Source organism: Battus philenor, unplaced genomic scaffold, assembly GCF_028537555.1.
Source record: "Battus philenor isolate CCGP_79_NKW_IND1 unplaced genomic scaffold, ilBatPhil1.0.hap1 SCAF_5, whole genome shotgun sequence".
Taxonomy (NCBI): domain Eukaryota; kingdom Metazoa; phylum Arthropoda; class Insecta; order Lepidoptera; family Papilionidae; genus Battus; species Battus philenor.
Window position 1 is genome coordinate 5,529,071 of NW_027181715.1, and position 19,805 is coordinate 5,548,875.

The 19,805-nt window shown below is 35.1% G+C and overlaps 1 protein-coding gene across 1 annotated transcript; it reads right to left on the reverse strand.

Annotated features, from left to right (window-relative positions):
* Window positions 1-245: 245 nt before the first annotated feature.
* On the reverse strand, window positions 246-19,031 carry LOC137929878 (collagen alpha-1(XI) chain-like). The gene is made up of 32 exons (XM_068773003.1): window positions 18,830-19,031; window positions 18,065-18,286; window positions 16,694-16,853; window positions 15,683-15,845; window positions 14,937-15,321; window positions 14,688-14,797; window positions 14,400-14,522; window positions 14,084-14,281; window positions 13,507-13,581; window positions 13,066-13,176; window positions 12,224-12,484; window positions 11,806-12,003; window positions 11,581-11,697; window positions 10,732-10,822; window positions 10,563-10,660; window positions 10,295-10,456; window positions 10,095-10,139; window positions 9,815-10,021; window positions 8,989-9,240; window positions 8,510-8,690; window positions 7,991-8,133; window positions 7,109-7,325; window positions 6,612-6,772; window positions 5,731-6,000; window positions 5,431-5,592; window positions 4,964-5,179; window positions 4,201-4,468; window positions 3,395-3,544; window positions 1,777-1,943; window positions 1,207-1,322; window positions 961-1,063; window positions 246-455 (listed from the first exon to the last, which is right to left on the reverse strand). The coding sequence occupies exons 1-32, from the start codon at window positions 18,897-18,899 to the stop codon at window positions 318-320; spliced, it is 5,340 nt and encodes a 1,779-aa protein (XP_068629104.1). The 5' UTR covers window positions 18,900-19,031; the 3' UTR covers window positions 246-317.
* Window positions 19,032-19,805: the final 774 nt, after the last annotated feature.

Below are 19,805 nucleotides of genomic sequence, written 5' to 3' on the forward strand. Positions count from 1 at the left end.
GAAGATCTCAAGAGTATCTGATGCGAAGACATATTGGCAAAAAACGGCGAAGGATAGGGCGAGATGGAAGAGGATCACAGATGAGGCCAAGACTCATAAAGGGTTGTAGCGCCACAGGAAGAAGAAAAATAAATATTTCTGAAGTAAAGTTCGTCTTTAATTCTTTATTTAGGTTATTAGGTTTTTATAATTATGCCGAGTAGAATGTAAGCATTTATTGAAATGAAACGAAAATCGTGGTCGTCACAAAGTTTATTTACAATATATACAAAAATCTATCTTAAGTACATAATTGCAAAATTGTCTCTAATTGTCAATTACGAAAAGCAAATTGGCCCAATGACAAATGAAAACTGGTGTTCGCCGTCAACAAACGACAGCGGTTGGAAATCACTAATTGGAAGTCGGTCTATGCGGGATGTTTTAACTTCAAACACAATGTCACCTTTACCTTCCTGTAAATACAATATTTTCTAGTCAATTTTTTGTAGCATTTTAATAATATTACTCTTATATAAGATTCAATATTTTTATTAAAATATAATCTAAAAAGTTGTAAATTGATCATTTGTTCTCGTGTTTAATTAGCAATAAGTGGTAACCGAAGGCACTATTTTTTTGATTATCATCCTTAAAAGTACTACAAGTTATCTACGCGACATATTTTATGACAGCAGTTCTATTGGTCTCCAGATACAGATTCTTCAAAAGATATCCCAACATTTGGAGATAATAAAAATATAACATTTATAAGTCGACCAATAGTAATGATCATGTGCTCTATGTCATCATTATTATTCACAGTTATTCAATGTTTATAAAAAAAATTAAATGGAATCGTTAACAGTTTTCTATTATTAATAATTCTTAAATATATGGACTGTGAAATTATAACCAGTAATACAAAAGATCAGTACCATGAGTTTTAATTCAGTTATCTATTATTCGTAAAATACTAACCTGACAGTCGTCCTTTATAAGCTGTGGTTCTTTAAATTCTACCGAATTTTGTCCATACAACTTTATGGCATTGGATCGTATTAAGTCGGGAGGAATATCGGATCTGAAAATATCATCGTATTGTTAATAATTAATGGATACAAAAATTAAAAAAGGAAGAAGAAAGAAAAAAGTTTTAACTTTGTCACGTTACAAAATGGTATTTTTTTGTATTAATGAATTATAATATGTTTCATTATAATTTACCTTTGTATAACAGTAGTTCCGAGGCATGAATATGTAAAGTTCTGCCGAGCACCATGTGACAGCAATTTTAAGAAACGCATTTGAATCGAGCCAACACCATTATTATCATATGAAATCTATAAAAAATGTTAATGTTTAATTGATGAATGCTCTATAGGTAGAATAGACGTATTTTGTCGGAAGTTATAAAAGGCCGATTTTAGTGGCGGATAAGTCAAATTTTGAGAAGCGCCGATATAAAAAGAAATTGGTATTAAATTTTGAAAAATAGCTTAATAAAAATCTTGTATATCACACGTATGCAATAGCATAATTTACTTTTCAAAATTGATGAAATGCGCTCGTTTGGATATTCACATGTAAGAAATTTACTATTATGTTATTTTTTAAATAAATAATTTTTAAGACAGTGTTTATTGTGTAATTTAGATTTGTAACAAATTTTGTAAGAAAAGGTGTTAATTTTTTTATTTTCCCGGGGCACTCAAAACGCTACAACCAGCTTTGGCTGATTTAGATAGTACATGTAACATAAAACATGTGATTATGTGAAAAATGTAAAATACTGACTCGGTGCCCGTTATCAATCTGAGAAAACTTCTGCACTGTGTCGTGCGTCATGTAAGTTTCAATGTTGTCCATTTTATCGGGATATACACAAGTGTAATGCCCTTTGCAGAACACGCGCATTGGATGGCCGCTTGTACCACCGCCTCTGGCATCTATCCAATAGAATCCTGAAAGGATAGGAACATAAATTATCACCTATATATCTTTAGATACAAGAGGTAGATTTCCGCCATCACTTTTAAAAGCACAGATAATTAATAAAAATACTTTAGTATTATAATGATGACGAAAAGGTAAGATTGTAGCTAAAATAAAGATTACTACACCATTATACAAATATTGGCTATATATAGTCATACATCTATTTACATCTATATGACGTATGTAATTCTATCTACGTACTGACTTATCACTATATCTAGGACACGGTCCCTTAGAAACTTGCAAATCAATATTAATACCTTTTCCCAAGTAGAGGTTCGCTAAGAACGGACTTTACAAAATTTAATCAGCAAGAGTTTTGAGAGAGATCGATTAATTCGCGTAGCGGGTATAGGACAGCTAGTATATAAATGGGTTGAAATTATTTTAATGATAAGTTGACTAAAATATTTATTCATAAAGTGTGCAAACAGAAGATTAGATGTCCTTAAAACAAACTTAGTTAAAATACATAAATCATGACAAGGCGGCTCAGATGTTCCTGTTCGGAGATTTACTTTTTAAAGCAAATAATCGTAAAATTTAGCTTGCTGCCCCTGTTTAATGTATTTCAGAGAATTGAGGAAATAATTACTGTTCACGAAATATATTTGTTAATCTTGTTATATAATAATTATATTATTTTTGAACATTATTTTTTCTGAATTACATACTTTATTTTATTTTTAACCAGGAATTAGTAGTTAAAGTTGTGTTAATTTCCATAACTTAAGATTTCCAAAACTCCTATGTTACTTTGACCCTTTAAATAGTGTTTTTGTGACATTTACTGTATATTATATTTGTATACAGATTGGTCTAGCCACACTGTTTTATTATTATATATGTTTAAAAAATTACATTGATATTAAATACCTAATAACTGTAGTAATTTTGATTTTATATATTTTTATTTATAACAAACTTACTGTTATATACAAGGTGATGGTTAATAGCTGTAAAGGCATGAATGTATAGCTCATTTGCAGCCAATTAATGTATTGTAAACCCTATTAAAATCAATGGATTCAGGGATAATGAATGACGTCATGAGAAATAAAAATAAAGCAATGAAAAGTGATTTCAAAATTCGAATTACTGCGTACTATAATTAATTGTTGTTTACTATTTATCCTGGCAGACTGCATTGAAGTTATAGACATTGAAGTTATCTACGTTTTGATTCTGATATCCGAATGATCGCTTAATATATTTGATTTGAAAAAGGTTTAAAAGCTTACAAACTTTTGATGACAAGCCATACATTCACTTTTTTAAAGTTTTTATACGTATAAACATTAATTATTATTAAAATATGCATGTATGGTATGGTATAAATGACTGTTGATGTCGTCACTTTCGCGGGGTTAAGATGATGAGGTTGTATATACTTTTTAGGAGGTTTGTATATACTTACCGTCGGTTAAATTAACATGTGAATTTCGGAGGTCTCTACACGAGAGCGCTGGGTTCGAATGTGTACCCCACGGACGTTTGCTTGATTCTAAGGCAGCACGTGCCGCCAGAACTCCGGTCATAATCTCGCGTGCCCATTCTATTTCTTCATCTTAAAAAAACAACGAATAAACATATTAAATGTTAAACGGTTACGTAAATACCACAAGGCAACGAGACAAGGGTTAGTAGGGGTAGTAGTAGGGTAGTCATTTGACTGGTAAATGGTCTGTTCTGGTCAAAAATGCCAACAACAAAATTATTTCACAAACAAACATTATTTGTTGACATTTACAGTTTTACCGAGTTCGAGGTGACAGTTAGTTCTGTTATAGTTGGAGGTAGTCTCTCAGTTAACGCTGCCACACTTTAAGTTTACATATAACTCATGCGTCCTGACCGACGACACACTTAGAGAAGAGAGAATAAACATCTTGTTGGCAAACGACGTACTTCGTGTAATGCTTTAAGTACAATAAGACAGTATTATATAGATAGCCACATAATTCTGTCATTAAAAGTATTTCGTAAAAGGATTCCTTATCCGATAACAGTATTTCATTTTATTTCAGAGAGAGGTTTTCTTGTGACCTATACGCTCTTACTATATATGTCCCCAGTACATTACGACGCCTAATCGTTCGGAATTTTAAATATATTTCTTTTTACGATATTTCAAGTATATATACAATGGCTAAAGTGATAAATTCGTATAACTTTTCGTTATAGCAAAAATTTTTGTTAAAAAGAGAAGCGGTGTTTTACTACCGTCTTGATTATCTTCTTGGTTGTCTTCTGTGGCTGATTCTAAGGAATTAAAATCAGCGCTTCTGCGTCTTCTATACGATGTAAATAGTTCGGGTGGTAGATGAGGTGCCGGTGCAGGCGGCCCTGGTGGTCCAGGAGGTCCCGGGGGCCCAGGCAGACCTGGTCTTCCATCAGTACCACTTTGTCCTTTAGGGCCTAAAGGACCTTCTGGACCAGGTGGACCAGCAGGTCCTATTTCTCCCTTTATTCCGATCAAGCCAACCGCTCCCTATAAAATTGGAAGAATTTAATATTTTTCAATATAAATATATGTAATTGTTATTAACAGGTTTGTTTTTTTATTGTATTGCTAAGCGCAAAACTAGTGAATGTATCAGCCAATTTTTATTTTATTTTTCAACGTACGAGGAAGATTCATATTGTGAGAAAAAATAGAAAAAGTTCAGAGAAAAGAGAAAGAACTAGAAGAATAGGTGTTAAACATATGATATCAATTAAAAGTAACATGTCAGTAACACGATGGTTAACAAGAAAAGTGTTTTTACTGCTAAATTCTTGTAGTGTTCGTAATATAAACTCATTATTGTTCATTAATAACCAGAAAGTTTTTTTTTGGACGTGATTTTTGATAGTATTGAGTCTGTTTGGGCAGCTCATCATTCAGCCTTATAAGACCAATAGCTGGGCATATGCCTTCCCATAGATTTCCAATGCAATAAATAAATAAATATGATTAGTTATGATACATCAGGGACACACTTACTAAATCCCCTTTAGGCCCTGGTGGTCCTGCAGGCCCCGGAGGACCTTGAGCTCCTCGTTCACCTTGATCACCTTTTACACCCATCACTCCTGATTCTCCAATATGCCCTTTTGGTCCTTTATTTCCCTTGTCGCCTTTTATTCCTGGCGCTCCCGATTGTCCGGGTTTGCCCGGTGGACCTCCAGGTCCCATGAGCCCAGGAGCGCCTACTTCGCCCTAAAATTATAATTGCTTAATAAACAGATTATCTATGCATGTATTATCTGAACAAAAACTTACAAAAACCATAAACGATAGTTTTTCTTTTATTTCTTAATTGTCTGTCCTGTCCTGACTAATTTCGAACAGAACTAAAGTCTAACGATTACCAAAAAAAATTACAAGGACTAGATCCTTTTCATGATCGAATTTATTGAAGATAATGTGCTATTAGAAGTTTATATTTAGAGTCATGAACATCATCTTACATTCGCGCCTGGTGTTCCTCTAAGACCGCGTTGACCTTCTAGACCCGGTGGCCCCGGTGGTCCAATCGGACCAGGTTCTCCAATAGCTCCCTTGGGGCCTATGTCACCTTTTTCTCCAGGAATGCCCGGACTCCCTTGGACGCCTGCTTGACCTTCTGCACCCTAAAATGCAAACGTACGTTTGTTTAAATCAAAGTTGACTTTTTATTTTTTATAAATAGTATTTTTTTTTCCTCTATTGAGTTCAACAGGTCTTTAATTATTGTTATGTCTTAGTTTGACATATTCACATGTACTTACTGGACTTCCCGGTAACCCTGCATCTCCTGGTTTTCCTATTGGCCCAACTGGCCCAGCTGGTCCTGGAACACCAGTACTACCCTCAGGACCATCAGCACCAGGCTCTCCTTTTATTCCTTGTGGACCTGGCTCTCCTCTTTCACCTGGAAACCCTGCAGGACCTGCATCACCTTTAGGTCCCTCTGGACCCACTGGTCCTTTTGGTCCTGGTTCGCCTTGTAAGCCTATAGGACCATCTTCACCTTTTGGACCAACAGCGCCTCTGGGTCCCTAGACAGAAGCAATTATGCTTGTAATTTATTAATTAATTAAGTTGTATAATTAGAAACAAATTATTATTTATAATATTCTCTTTGCCTTATTACGGAAAAATATTTTACTACTAATGATTATAAAGTAATAATTTGACTTTTTTGCCGCTAATCATTAAAGCTATAAGAATTAAAACGAGAATAGGGCTAAAAAGTAAGTGTAAATAGGGTTGTCTATTAGGTAAGGTGTAGATACAAGAAAATGGACAGTACAATGAAAATGTCGTAATATGTAATAAGTGAAAACAAAAATGAAAAGCTCAGCAATAACCATAAATATAATGGTCAATCATGTAGTTATACGCGAGTTTAAAAGTCTCTGCCAATAAACGGTAGAAGAATAAACGAGCTTAACATAAAAGTAATTTAAGCAATTAACAATAACGCACGACGGCTGACTAGTTTTTATTTTTTATTTGTGTTAGAAATTTAATAGGATGATTTTTTGAATTTTGTAGTAATAGTCAAGCTCAGGACAGGCAGCACAGACGGGCTTATACTTTTTTTCGGCTGTCGTGATGAAAATAATTATCATCATTGCGAAATTGCGTTTTAATTTTTAATAATCACCAATTTTCCTTCAGGTCCCGGAGGGCCCGGTGGTCCTGGAACGCCGGAACTCCCAATTTCTCCTCGTTGTCCCTCTGCACCTTGTTGTCCTGGTTCCCCTTGAATTCCTTTTGCACCTCTTCGTCCTTGTGGTCCGGTCAGACCAGGTGGACCGCTTGGCCCTAGACAAAAGTTGTTTCTTGTGTTATGTAGTTGAAAACGAAGCGATGATAATTTATCGTCTACCGCTTTTTATTTTATTGACGTATAATATTTGGCAAATTAATAAGTGTTTTTATTTATTCGGTCATTTATGTGGAAATGGCAAAGCTCTGTTTACATATATAGTAGTAATTTTTCCATATTTTCTCTTATAATTACTTTTCTCTTGCTTTAATGAAAATATGGACAAAAATTCGCTCAAGCTTTTCACGGCAGATGCGACTAGCAACAAACATATTTGGCGTTTCATCTTTTATGTAAAAAAATGATTAAACTAGATACTTTGGGAATTTTACCGATAGGTCCATTGTCTCCCTTATCCCCCCGAATTCCTGGTTGTCCCTTTTCTCCCTGGAGACCGGTTGGACCTGGAGGACCTTGTGGCCCACGTACTCCATCTGCGCCATTTATTCCAGGTGGTCCAGGGTCGCCTTGTTGCCCTTTTTCTCCGGGTAAACCAACTGGCCCAATCTCTCCGCGTAAACCTTGTATTCCAGGCGATCCTTGAGGACCCTGAAAATGTAATTATTATTTGATTTAGCAGTTACCTGGTCTGGTCGCCCATGGTGTAATGCTAACTGGGAACCTGTGACTTTATTGAAAAGGAACATCTCGAAGGCTGAAATCGGTGTAAATCCGATATAAGCAAGTCATGGCTTGCTTCCAGGGCAAGTATGTAGGGGCATTTCTCACACGTAAAACAAGAATACAGTATACTGTGAAAATACTTAGTTCATAATTTTTAGGTAAAGTAAAGTTTTACAATCACACTTTATGTCAGTGTGAAATGGTTATACCTCAATTATACCTCAGCATATAGAATGACGTTAACAAATAGAGTGAGAGACCACTTGTCGTTTAACGAGCCATGGGGAGGGCTATGCTCGTGATTTCTTTATGAGATCGAATCAGCAATGAGGAGATCCCTGAAGGATTGGTAAGTTGAAGTGGCAGTGAGTTGGGACGAAAAGATAAACAGATGACCTTGTTAAGGTCGTCGGAGACATTAGATGCTGCCCACTTTTGGTCCTGTTAAAAATCTATAGAGGAGGCGTATGTTCAACAGTGAACACTCTATGACATAAATGATGATAGTGATGATAAAATTATAGTATAAGTTTTGAAATGTCTGGTGTATTATGTTAAAATTCCATACTAAAATTGTTTTAAGCTCTTACCGCTTCTCCAGTAGCACCTTTAAAACCCTTTTCTCCGGGAGGGCCACTTTCGCCTTTATCTCCATCTTCACCTGGTGGTCCTACTGGACCAGGCGCACCGGTGAGGCCTCTTGGTCCAGGTAATCCATCGCGGCCAACAGGACCTTTACAAATATATTATAGATATTATTTTTAAAATTTAATAGTCTAATTCGTACATGTTACCAAAAAAAAAACATATTATAATACATTGATTAATAATTACTAAGCAAATGGCGGTCCTATCACTCAAGACAATTTCTTACAGACGGAACCATAAGGGAAATAGGAGAAAGATAAGCGATGTGTAAATACAAACACACTCTTCTTCTGCTACGCCACTATTGTGAATGTAACTGACACATAAGAAGCAAAGAAGATATATAATGTGAAGTATAAAAGGATCCTGTAAAGGATAGTAAACGATGTTATAATAGAGGGTCATAGAGATAAAAATTCAAGTAGTACTATTAATAAGTTGTACTTAATAAAAATGCATACCAATAGGTCCTGGTTCCCCAATTTCTCCTTTCTGCCCACCGGGACCCGGAGGCCCGCGGGGGCCTTCTCGTCCTGTAGAACCTTGGGGCCCTTCCTGGCCTGGTTCACCTTGCTCTCCCTTGTTACCTCTAATACCAGGTGGGCCAGTAGGCCCCATGTCTCCTTTCGAACCCGGTGATCCCTTAAACACGTCACATGAACTGAAGTTTCACTAAACGTGTAACCAAATACTTTAAAAGAGAACTACACACATTATTTCAAAGAGCTTTTTTACTTTTTTTTAAATATGTAAAAGTATAATTATATCTCTAAAAATAAAGTAAATACTTGACTGAAAAACACTTTTTTTTCATGTATTCGCTTTATTTTCTTTTGAGTCATTTATTATTCATGACACATGCGCTCTAGTGGGATAGTCTAGTAGGATTTTTCAACTTTTATTTTTGTGTATTTTGCGTATTGAGCATAATGTAACTAACAGGTGTGCCAGGTAATCCAGGATCTCCTTGATGTCCAGGTGGGCCTTGTGAACCAACGGGCCCCGGTTTTCCTTCTGAGCCAGGCATTCCAGGGGGTCCTTCTTTTCCCATCTCACCCGGAGCACCGACTTCACCTGGCATTCCTGGTACTCCTGACGCTCCTTGTATTCCAGGTGGTCCTAACTCTCCATTCGCTCCTTGTGGACCGACTGCTCCAGGAGGGCCCGGCAAACCAGGTTTACCAGTTTCACCCTGAACAATAACAATTAAACATGAATTTAATTCTCTTCTAGCGGCAATATGTAAATTAATAATAAAGCAAATTAATGTCACAAAAAAATTAATACTAGCTGCTTTGAAAGCGTATGTAGTTTAAAAAGCTTGTCATAGTCTAAAAAAATACGTTATATTATTACGTTTTTCACTTGACTTAATGTCTTAATAATAAACAACAATTACTTCCAATAGCAAGCTACCTACATCGTGCATTGCAAATAATAAAGTGATTATGAAACATTGAAATCTACACAATTATACAATTGATACGCGAAAGGACAAGTGTTATAATTCCCTCAATAGTTTTTACGACAAAAAACGTGTTGTTTTTTAATATTTTTCTTGCAAATGATACATTTATCCCTTCTATATAAACCATCGTCGTGCCTCAACAAGAATATTAAAATGAAACGTAGCCAAATTGGGCGAGCCGTATTATGTATTACGAAACACGTTAGCTGATTCATTTTTAATACAATGTAATGGGCTGGTTAATGTATAATGAGTATTAAAAAGTTTTCCTTGATGTTTATACAATCAAGAAACCTACCACTGGACCACGTTCTCCGGGAGGACCGGGCAATCCAGATTTTCCATCCGATCCTGGTGGTCCAATAGCACCTGGGAACCCACGCGTGCCTTCAAGACCCTGTGGACCTCGTTCACCTACAGAACCTGGTGGCCCAGGTTGCCCTGTATCGCCTTTAGGACCTGGCGGCCCGTCCGATCCACGACGACCTCTTGGTCCTCTATAACCCTAGAGAGAATTAATGTAATCTATTATGTGTTCTCAAATATAAAACTCTCACAAAAAAATTTAAGTCTCTTACTCTCGGTCCCGTCTCGCCTCTATCACCAGGAATTCCTATCATTCCCTGTAAAAAAATTCTTCGAATACATTTGCAGTCAATTGATTATTAATAATTTATAATTTAATAATAATCACTAAAAATTATTATAAATAAAATTATGTTTAAAAAGAAAACTAATTCTAAAGTCGGCGTACAATGTTATGCTCAAACAATTTTACCACAACTCCTTTAGCTCCCCTTCTTCCTCTCCTACCGGATGCTCCCTTATCACCTTTTTCGCCTTGATTTCCAGGATATCCTGCTAAGCCAGGGGGCCCAGTTGCACCCTTTTCTCCTGTGGGGCCAATGGAACCAGTTTCACCGCGAGCACCTTCCATCCCCTTAAAGAAAGATTGTACTTTACATTGAATACGTCAATTAACTAGTTCTATAGAACTAGTACACTCGAATCTTCGAGAATCATCATTATTCGATACAGTAATTTACCTTTTGGCCTTCCGGACCTTCGATGCCCGGAGGACCCGATTCTCCCGCTTGGCCTCTTTCGCCTTTCAATCCCATTTCTCCTTTCTCGCCTTCGATGCCTGTATATTGAGGAGATAACTATGTTAATAAAAAGCTGTGACTTGTTGATTGAAAAAAAAATTGACCATACCTCGTATTCCTTTGTCTCCTTTATCTCCAGGCAAACCTCGAGGTCCGTCATCGCCTTTAGGTCCACGTGGACCAGGGAATCCTAACATGCCCTGTAGGAAACAATGTAATATTGTATCTGACGTATGATAGTATAACTTTCTTTAGCCATGCAATGTCTAACCTACTCGTATGTTTCGAGGAAATAGAAATTAGAGCTATTGTTCATAGTAGAGTCGATAATACTGCAGAATATAATTATGCCATAACGCTACGAGTATTTTAGGTAATGATTATAATGCTGTTCTTAAAGGGTTGCTTTAGACAAAGTTAATTTTAATAATCTAGGGTTATATTTAAAACACTTTTTATAGGAAATTTTAGAAATGGGCTAGCGTAGTATGTCGATTATAAGAAGATCGCCTTTTTCATCAAAAAGGCGATTAAAATTGGCGATGGGGAGTCGGGCTTTGGTGGTTTTCATCATAACAACAGCGAATACTAGGAGTCCAGCAAGATGAAGTAGTTATTCGTGTTATTGTGGTACGGCGAGGGGCGGTATAGAGCTCCTATGAGATGTGCCAAGATCCTGCGGTCTCTTTAAATAATTGAAGATGACTTTCAGGGAATTTTAGAAAAAAAAATCCATGTAGCTGTCTTTCTCTCAGTGGATACCTTAGGTAAAGAAAATCCCTCTCCATCCTCAAATAATACTGAGAAGACATACAGCTTAGTTAAAAAATCCTTAACCATACTGTTACGGATGGGTGGTACATATTTTTATAATATGTTATTAATAGAGTGTAAGTTCTGGTATAACGTTAGGTTTAAATTGATTTGCAGATAAATGGAACCCTAATTTACTGCAAACCTGTAGCCCTTGAAGTCCTGTTTCGCCCGGAGGTCCTTGTTGTCCAGGGCTACCTGGTGTCCCTGGAGATCCTTCTGGTCCTGGAAGTCCTGATATTCCTGGTTTACCCTGTGCCCCCTAAAAGACAATTAAATAAAAGTGTTACAAAACTATGCCGTTTTATTACCCATAATAAAGTTATATTGGACCCTATTGAGATAAAAAAAAAACATTAAAATAATTTACTTGTATTCCTGGAGCTCCTATAGGTCCTTGTGGTCCCGGAGATCCTGGAGAACCCATTGCGCCAGGCTGTCCTTGAATTCCTGGTGGACCAGGCTGCCCGGCAACTCCTTTCACTCCTTGAGGTCCTTCATTACCAGGTATCCCTGGATATCCAATCAGTCCTGGAAATCCTCTTGGTCCCATGAATCCACGAGGGCCCTAAAAAGTTCGAATATTTCTTTTATATCGCCTTCTTAAAACTGTTAAATTCAGTTATTATCCTGCTAATATCACATTTTTTTTAATTTTTAATTTTCAAATTTATCTTCTTAAAATGAGCGCAGAAAGTAATTGACGAAGATGTTAATGATTTATTTCTTAAGAAAATTTTATTTAACCTTTGAAGTTTTTTCTAATAACATTTGAAAATAATTTTTACCAGTTCTCCAGACAATCCTGGTGGACCGGGCGGTCCTTCATCTCCCGGTGGTCCATCTAATCCGGAAGCTCCAGTCTCACCTTGTAACCCAGGAATTCCTCGTTCACCTTTGTCTCCCGGCATACCTGCAAGACCTGGATAGCCTTGTTCACCTTTAGATCCAGGTGCCCCAGGTGATCCCCTTTCACCATCTCTACCAGGGTGACCTCGTCTCCCGATTCTGCCTGGTGGGCCTTGCAACCCTCTTAAGCCTGGTGGACCCTTGATGTGTACATAAAATAATAGATTATAAAATAAAAATGATCTATACATAAACATTATTAAAAGTTTTTCAAAAATTACAAGCTTAATGTTAATTTAATATTACAATGTTTCTTTGTTAAATTAATTTTTGTTATTTTGTTAATTTTTGTTTTTATGTTAAATTATGATGAATAAATCGTTTTAAATTCTTGCGACAAAATTAAATGTATTTTTTACTCTACGGAGTACACAGTTTTATCATTCTTTTTCTCTATATTTTTATTTAAATTTTTAGGTCCAGGTTTGTACTAATGTAATATCAAAAACTTGTTTTAACCGATTACGCTCTGATTTTAGTCCTATCTACACATGCTTATTTTTATTAAATTTTTAATATCTAAGAAGTAATTCCAGTTCAAAGTAATCTTTCGAAGCAACGACTTAATTTTTTTTTAAAAAAATATTATTTTTATGTTTTTATTTTTATAGATGACAGTCGAAAACATATAAAGATTTTTTTTTTATTATCAACACGTGTAGAATTAAAAAGTAATAGTATCTGAGTAAAATAAAGCATGTCTATATAAAAAAAACCTTACCGGTTCTCCTTGTTCACCCTGTTCCCCTTTTGGTCCTTCGGGCCCGATGTCACCTTCTGGTCCCGGCGGTCCGGTTAATCCCATGGGACCATCCACGCCTCTCATCGCAGTCTTTAAATTCAGATAAAACCAATACATTAGTTAACACTAGAAATAGAGATAAGTTTCGTTTATTTTTTTCTAGTAGTCTCATAATATTATAACTCTTTTGTGAGTAACTGTATACAGTATTTATTCATTTTCACATAATGACTTAAAATTATAATGTTTTAATTAATTTTAGAAGTTATGGCTTTAAGTTGAACAATGTTATTTTGCTCTTTCAATCTGATTCAAGTTTTTAATGTTATTATTTACATTAGTGGTCATAAATGATTCTATGTGGGATAAATGAATATTCTTTTTCGATTAGACTGTCAAATACCGCAAAACAATACTAACCATATGTTGTGTAAGCATTTGTCGTAGAGCTTCTGCTTGAGCATCTGGCCCTTTATCAGTATTTGATTGGTGTAACTGGAATAAGGATCATTAATGTAAATGTCAGAACAAAACGCACTGTATTTTTTCAGAAAAAATTACAATGAAAAGGAAAGAAGTTTTACAATTACAACTTTTAAACGATACCATTGTATTACTTTTTATTTATTACAAAGACTGATATTATTATACAATTATAGAAGATAGTTTATATTACGCCGAATATAATGGTACATATTTGGAAACAGAATAAATGTGGCAATACAGGATCGTGTAAGCATTCATCATTTATGATCTAAGCGCGCAGAAAAGATGGCCACTGGAGCCTCGAGGTTCTGGTATGGGACATCCCCAACTAAGTCGAAATTCGAAATCTTTTGGATTATATATATATTTATATATAATCCAATAGATTTCGAAGTGAAAAAAAATCAGATAAAGGATATCTATAGCTAAGGATAGGGGAGGACATACCAGTAATGGGCATCCTACTGTTGAAATGATGATGACGATGAATTATAAGTAGTTGAGAACTCACTGGCACAACGAAGACATGTCCAGGTGGTCCTGTATAACCTTGTTGACCTTCCGCACCAGGTTTACCAGGTTCTCCTTTTGGCCCTCGAGGACCTTGCGGACCAGGTGGGCCAGGATATCCACGTGGGCCGAGGTAAATACCCGTGCCTCCATAATCGTAGTAATTGTCATTGTTATCATAAATTATTGATGAATTTCTCTGGAAAATTGGAAGGTTTTTTAATTTTTTTTTATCTTAAATTGAGTTTGTTCAACTTTAGCTTACTTTTAACTATATCGTTGATTAGTAACTTAATAAAGTTTGAACAAATGCTTACTTCGTCAATTTCCGGCGGATGTGTGAGCCAGTCTGAGTCTTCAGTTGTAGTAATCGGTGTAAAAGGGACATCAGTGACATTAAACGTTATATTTTGAGTATATATTGCGTCTTGTCTTATCGACTGTAAGCACGAAGTAAAACGAATGTATCAAATAATTGTGTTAAACAAATATTGCTTCTATACAAAGCCAGAGATTAATATTGAACATTTAATTACATTATCAGCACCAAACAAAAAATTCTTTAAATAATATTCACTCAGTAAGATAATTAAAATTTAACAAACCCTCGGTGTTGTGACTGATATCACATCTGCAGCATTAATTTCTAAGTTGTTTAAGGGCGTAGAATTAAAATCTACGGTATCCGTAAATATTCCGAAGATGCTATTTTCATCTGCACACAAAAAAAGAAAATCTATTACATAAGCTGAATGATAAATTAAAATATTTATACGTAATTATCCTATTTTAATTATAATCAATAAAAGATAAATAAATTTAATTTTTGTATCAAAATTTAAAACCTGTCTTACCTTCTGTTGAAGTAGCATATTGTCCAACTTGTTCGAAAACGTCAGGACCCGGCCAAAAAGGCTTCGATGTTGTCAGGTCCTTTGTTGCTGCTGCCCAAAGGTCTTCTGATTGGTTTTTTATACCCAACAATTGCTTTCCATCATTTTTATCTGTTAAGGATTCTTCATTTTCATCAGTCGGGATATGAACAATGTTTAAATCGCGTACCGATGTGTATCCATATCTTCTGTTATTGGATATCTCGTTTTCAAATATATTATCATCTTTAACAGTTACCAAACCTGAATATTGTGATTCCAGTTCTTTACAATCAGGGGCCAACGTCACGCATAGGTCATAAGCGACATCTGGTTTATTAGCAAATTGTAAAAGTTCTATATCGCCCTGTGGACGTGTACTTTGTAAGAATTCATTTTGTAAATTTTTTCTTTGTTGGTTAATATTTGTAATGGAAAGAGATATAGCTATTTGAAGATTTTATATGCATATAAAATGCTTTAAAATTAGGATAATGACTCTAATTATTAGACATTTCTAGACGTGTACTTGCCTAGCCAGAATAGTCGGAACAATACAAAATAGTTCACTAGTCATTGTGAAGTGTACATCTAAGGAGTGGAAAGGATAGTTAGATTGAAAATTTGAAATTGGGATACAATTTAATTTACGAGCATAATTTGAGTATAAGTGAGTGTATATGGGAAAAGCCTATTAAATTTAAAGAAAGACTGGTTCGTTTATTTACCTCGTAGTACTGATCCGGAGTAACTTGGGCGCCAACAACAAGAGCACCAGCTAAATTAAACGTGCTGCCGGGTCTACGATTCAGTGGCAGCGATTCTCTTATTTCGCAGTCTACAAGCAAAGTTGCTGAATCGCCTTTTACACTGAGACCGATTCGATGCCACCTATATTATAAAATTAAATTTGTACACTTACTTGGGTGTCAGAGACATCGTATTATCACAGATGCGACGGCGTTCCGAATATATTGGCACCAACATATAATTTTTTAAGTGCTTCTTATAAATGCACCGAAAGTAAAAAGTATCCAGTATAAAGCTTTATAGGCGATCTTAATAATTAGACAATTTACTTGGGATGTGGAAAATTATTTTGGTTTTCCCGTTTTCAGAACAAGTCAAAATAATGATCATGTGATACTTGCCTCTCCAAACAGAGGCTTTTCGTTTTTCACATACTCTCATTTTAATCATAACTAGCGTTGTTTACTGCCTACTGTATAAGTCAATATTAAATTTTAATTTTTTAAATTCATAATACTAATTCTGACAGATATAAGCCTGAGTCTTTTTTTATTTTATTTATTATAAAAAATTGTAACTCTTTCATTAAAATAACAAAAAAAGTGTTATACACCAAAGCTGCTGAAGCTTTAAAAGGATAAAAAAAACAATTATTTTATAAATAATAAATAACGGAATGATAATAGAGTAAGATAAAGCGTTTTCAAATTCGAATTACTACGTATTAAAATCAAGGCTTGCTATTTATCACTGTGGATTTTGCACCGAAGTTATTTGCCTGTCGCGTTCTAATTGAAAAATAAATTAATTTAGCATATTTCAGAGCTATCACTTTATACAGGATGATTAAAATAGATAAAAAGGTTTTTCAGCTTTTTGATGACAAATAAGCTATGCATTTACCTCTATAAAGCTTTACAAATGTAACCAATCACCTATATTTTAATGTATATAATAATCATTAAAGTTACTTATTCAAAGAAGTTTACCTGCCATCGGCAATATTGACTCTGTAGGTAAGAAGTTCATGATCCAGCGGGTCGCCTCGAGTGTCTTCGTAGTATAATTCTATCAGTTCGCCGACTACCAGTTGCAGCTGTTCATCGCCCGAGTCCGAGTATAATACGAACAAGGGATTTTGATCTGTGCCTAAACAAAAAGTTATCTAAATTTTTTTTGTCACTCTCCAAACCTGAGGAAAACCTTTAAGTCTTTTCTACAACGAGTACCTAATACTGATTTGTTCGAAAGTAATATAAAAATATTTGTTGCTGTCACAGTATAAGCAGACCAACGCCAAGCATTAAGCGAATTCACTTTGAACAAACGTCTTATTTGACATGCGATACACTTTCAAAAACGCCGCTGTAATTGACGACGTAATTCGAGAAATCCTGCCGCAACAGGAGACCGCGTTGACAATAGTCATCATAATAAACAGCGTGCCATTCGATACGCCGTAAGACTGTCGGAAACCTTTATGATATTTCCTATGAGTATATAAGTAGTCAAGTAATTTTATCGAGTAATTTTATCAGCATGAGTATTCCGTTAGAAACAGTTATGAACTTCTCTCCTCTTAAATTTTTATACTTGATTAGCATTCGTAAATAAGTAAGATTTGTTATTAAAAGATTTACCGTCGATATGGAAGACCATTAGTATTGAAATCAGTTTTGTTTACATTTTTAAGCGCAATTTCAGTAATAAAAGTTCTGTTTGGCCTCGTAAATGTGAACATATTTTATATGTATAACAAATAATTGCGCATTTTGATTTGACAATCATATTTTTAATATCCAAGAAAAGTATAGTATAGTAATTTTAATGAAATAAAAATAAAGGGTTTGTTAAAGAGTGAAGTGTTAAGTATGCTGAAGGGTGGAATCGTCAAATCGTCATTGACCCAGTTTTAAGCATACGCATTAACACAGAATTTATTGAGATACGTAACGTCAATTAAATTAATCACGTTTCTGAATGTCGCTGTTGCACCATTGCATGGGTTTCTTATATAGGTCAAGAAGAAATCAACTACGTGTATCAACTATATTCTCGACGAAGTATTTTCACACTTTTTTTTGTTCTTGTTTCGTCAATAAGATCCTAATTTCTAAAATATCTTAAGATCTTAATTTACAAATTACACTTATCAAAGCGCATAAATTCGATAATGACGATGCTTTGATTTAAAAAAAAAGGACCTCGTTAGTCGTGTTGTTTTGTTTATACGATTTATATTGCATCAATTGAAAACGCGAGAACAAGTAGTTAGGGTAACAAATTAAATTTTAAATAACTGTTGTGAGTAAACTTTTTTACAATGACGCAGTAGTGATGCAATGTTATGATTTTCTTACCTGGTAATCGGACGGTAGCTATTACAGAAAAGTCTTCAGGGAAGGTGTTGTAGAACATGCCGGCAGCGAGTTGGTGAAGAGTTGCATTCTCGTTGAGGGCGAAAGCAGAATACTGTTCGGGGGTAGTGGAAGCTGCCTGACATCTTCCTGGCACCCTAGACACCCCTTCAGGCAGTTCAACATCGCGGATCACCGATAAGACGTCAAAAAATTCTACTTCATCTGTGAAGAGTTATCAAGTTATTAAAATTTTTAAGCCTTCCTCGGAAATATGATCATAACATCTCATGTTAGTAACTTAAATATACATATGCATAGTGTTTGTTTAAATAATTTTTTACAAGACGTAATTATGTGTAAAATTGGTTAATTTAGTACAAACTATGCAGGACTTATCTTGTTACATGTAATGCTTGAACGTAAGATAGATCAAGCCGAAGTGTCCTCTCAGTGGCCCTTGCGATCACTCATAGGCATTTAGCCAACTAATTCCACTCCAGACAGAATTTCGAAGTCTAGACTAAACACCCTCAGCTCTTTGTTAATCCGGTGAAGCCATAAAGGTTAACGGACAAATAACATTTACCTATAACTAAATAAAAACTAAAAAAATCGATAACAACGTTTCATATCTGATTGAGACTTTCCTAAGAGATTTATTTACTCCCAGAATAATAAAATAAATCCATTTAAAAGAGGAATGCTTACACAAGTGTTCAGAAATGTTAGAAACGTATTTAAATTTATCAAACAATCCTTACTCACCGTCGGTTCTCCCTGTGCCGAATATAAAAAACAAAAGAATTATGCATCGCCCGCTTATCTGAGTAGCCATTGCGGCCCAAGTAAATATTTTGGTTGGATTTTATTTACAATAGGGCCCATCCCGTCCGCCGACCTCGGGTGGAGGCTAAAATAGAGATGTTTCGTCCTTATAAGATAACCGCTTCAAACACATGTCGACGCTCTTTAGGAACGTCGACGCAACTGGCAAACTTTACTCTGCGTTGTAAGAGATCGCTTCGCAAATTAACATGTCGATTGTATTGGTGTCAAAACAATGAAGAATATTAACAGTTCGGAGTAATCAACATTTCACGAAATCTGTATTTTAAAACGAAATAAGTAAAAATTTGTTAAGCATCGTATTGAAATAGCAGAAAAATATACAAAAAGTAGTTAAGACCCATAACATTTATGAATTTATCATTATATCTAATAGATTCAGGCGTTACCTTGCGGAAGTCCATCCTAACCAAGAAAGGGACTAATATATAGCTACTTCCGCTATGCAGCAGTAGGCTTGCAATAAAGTGCACCGCCCGCCAGCCCGCTGATAAATGCGCGTGCGGTAAACAATGCGAAACACATAATATACTATATCACATAATAAACTAGATCTATAGTTATGGACAACGCGTTCAGGTGGCGCTGGGTACCAAATGGCAGAGCGGTGACTTAGGGATTTTATCAAGGCTCTCATTTATTCACCGTTACGTGTGCCCAAATCTGAATTATTATCCTTTTAAACTTAATCCTGGAAAAAATCTTCATAGAAAGTAAGTATTTTTTTCTGAAAATTACACCAAATCCTCTAAAAATCGAAAAAAAAAATTATTTTGTTAAATTATTTTTAGTTTAAATATTTCATATTGTCTTCAACTTTCGCAGTATTACATTAAATATACATTACTGTTATTTAATTACGCTGTACATCGTAAACGCTGTGTATATAATAAAA

Coding starts and splice junctions, on each gene's coding strand:
- LOC137929878 (XM_068773003.1), bottom strand. CDS start 18,899: ATGGCTACTCAGATAAGCGGGCGATGCATAATTCTTTTGTTTTTTATA. Junction 16,854..18,064: donor AGCTACCGTCCGATTACCAG/GTAAGAAAATCA, acceptor CTTTTTGTTTAG/GCACAGATCAAAATCCCTTG. Junction 8,691..8,988: donor CTGGATTACCTGGCACACCT/GTTAGTTACATT, acceptor GACGTGTTTAAG/GGATCACCGGGTTCGAAAGG.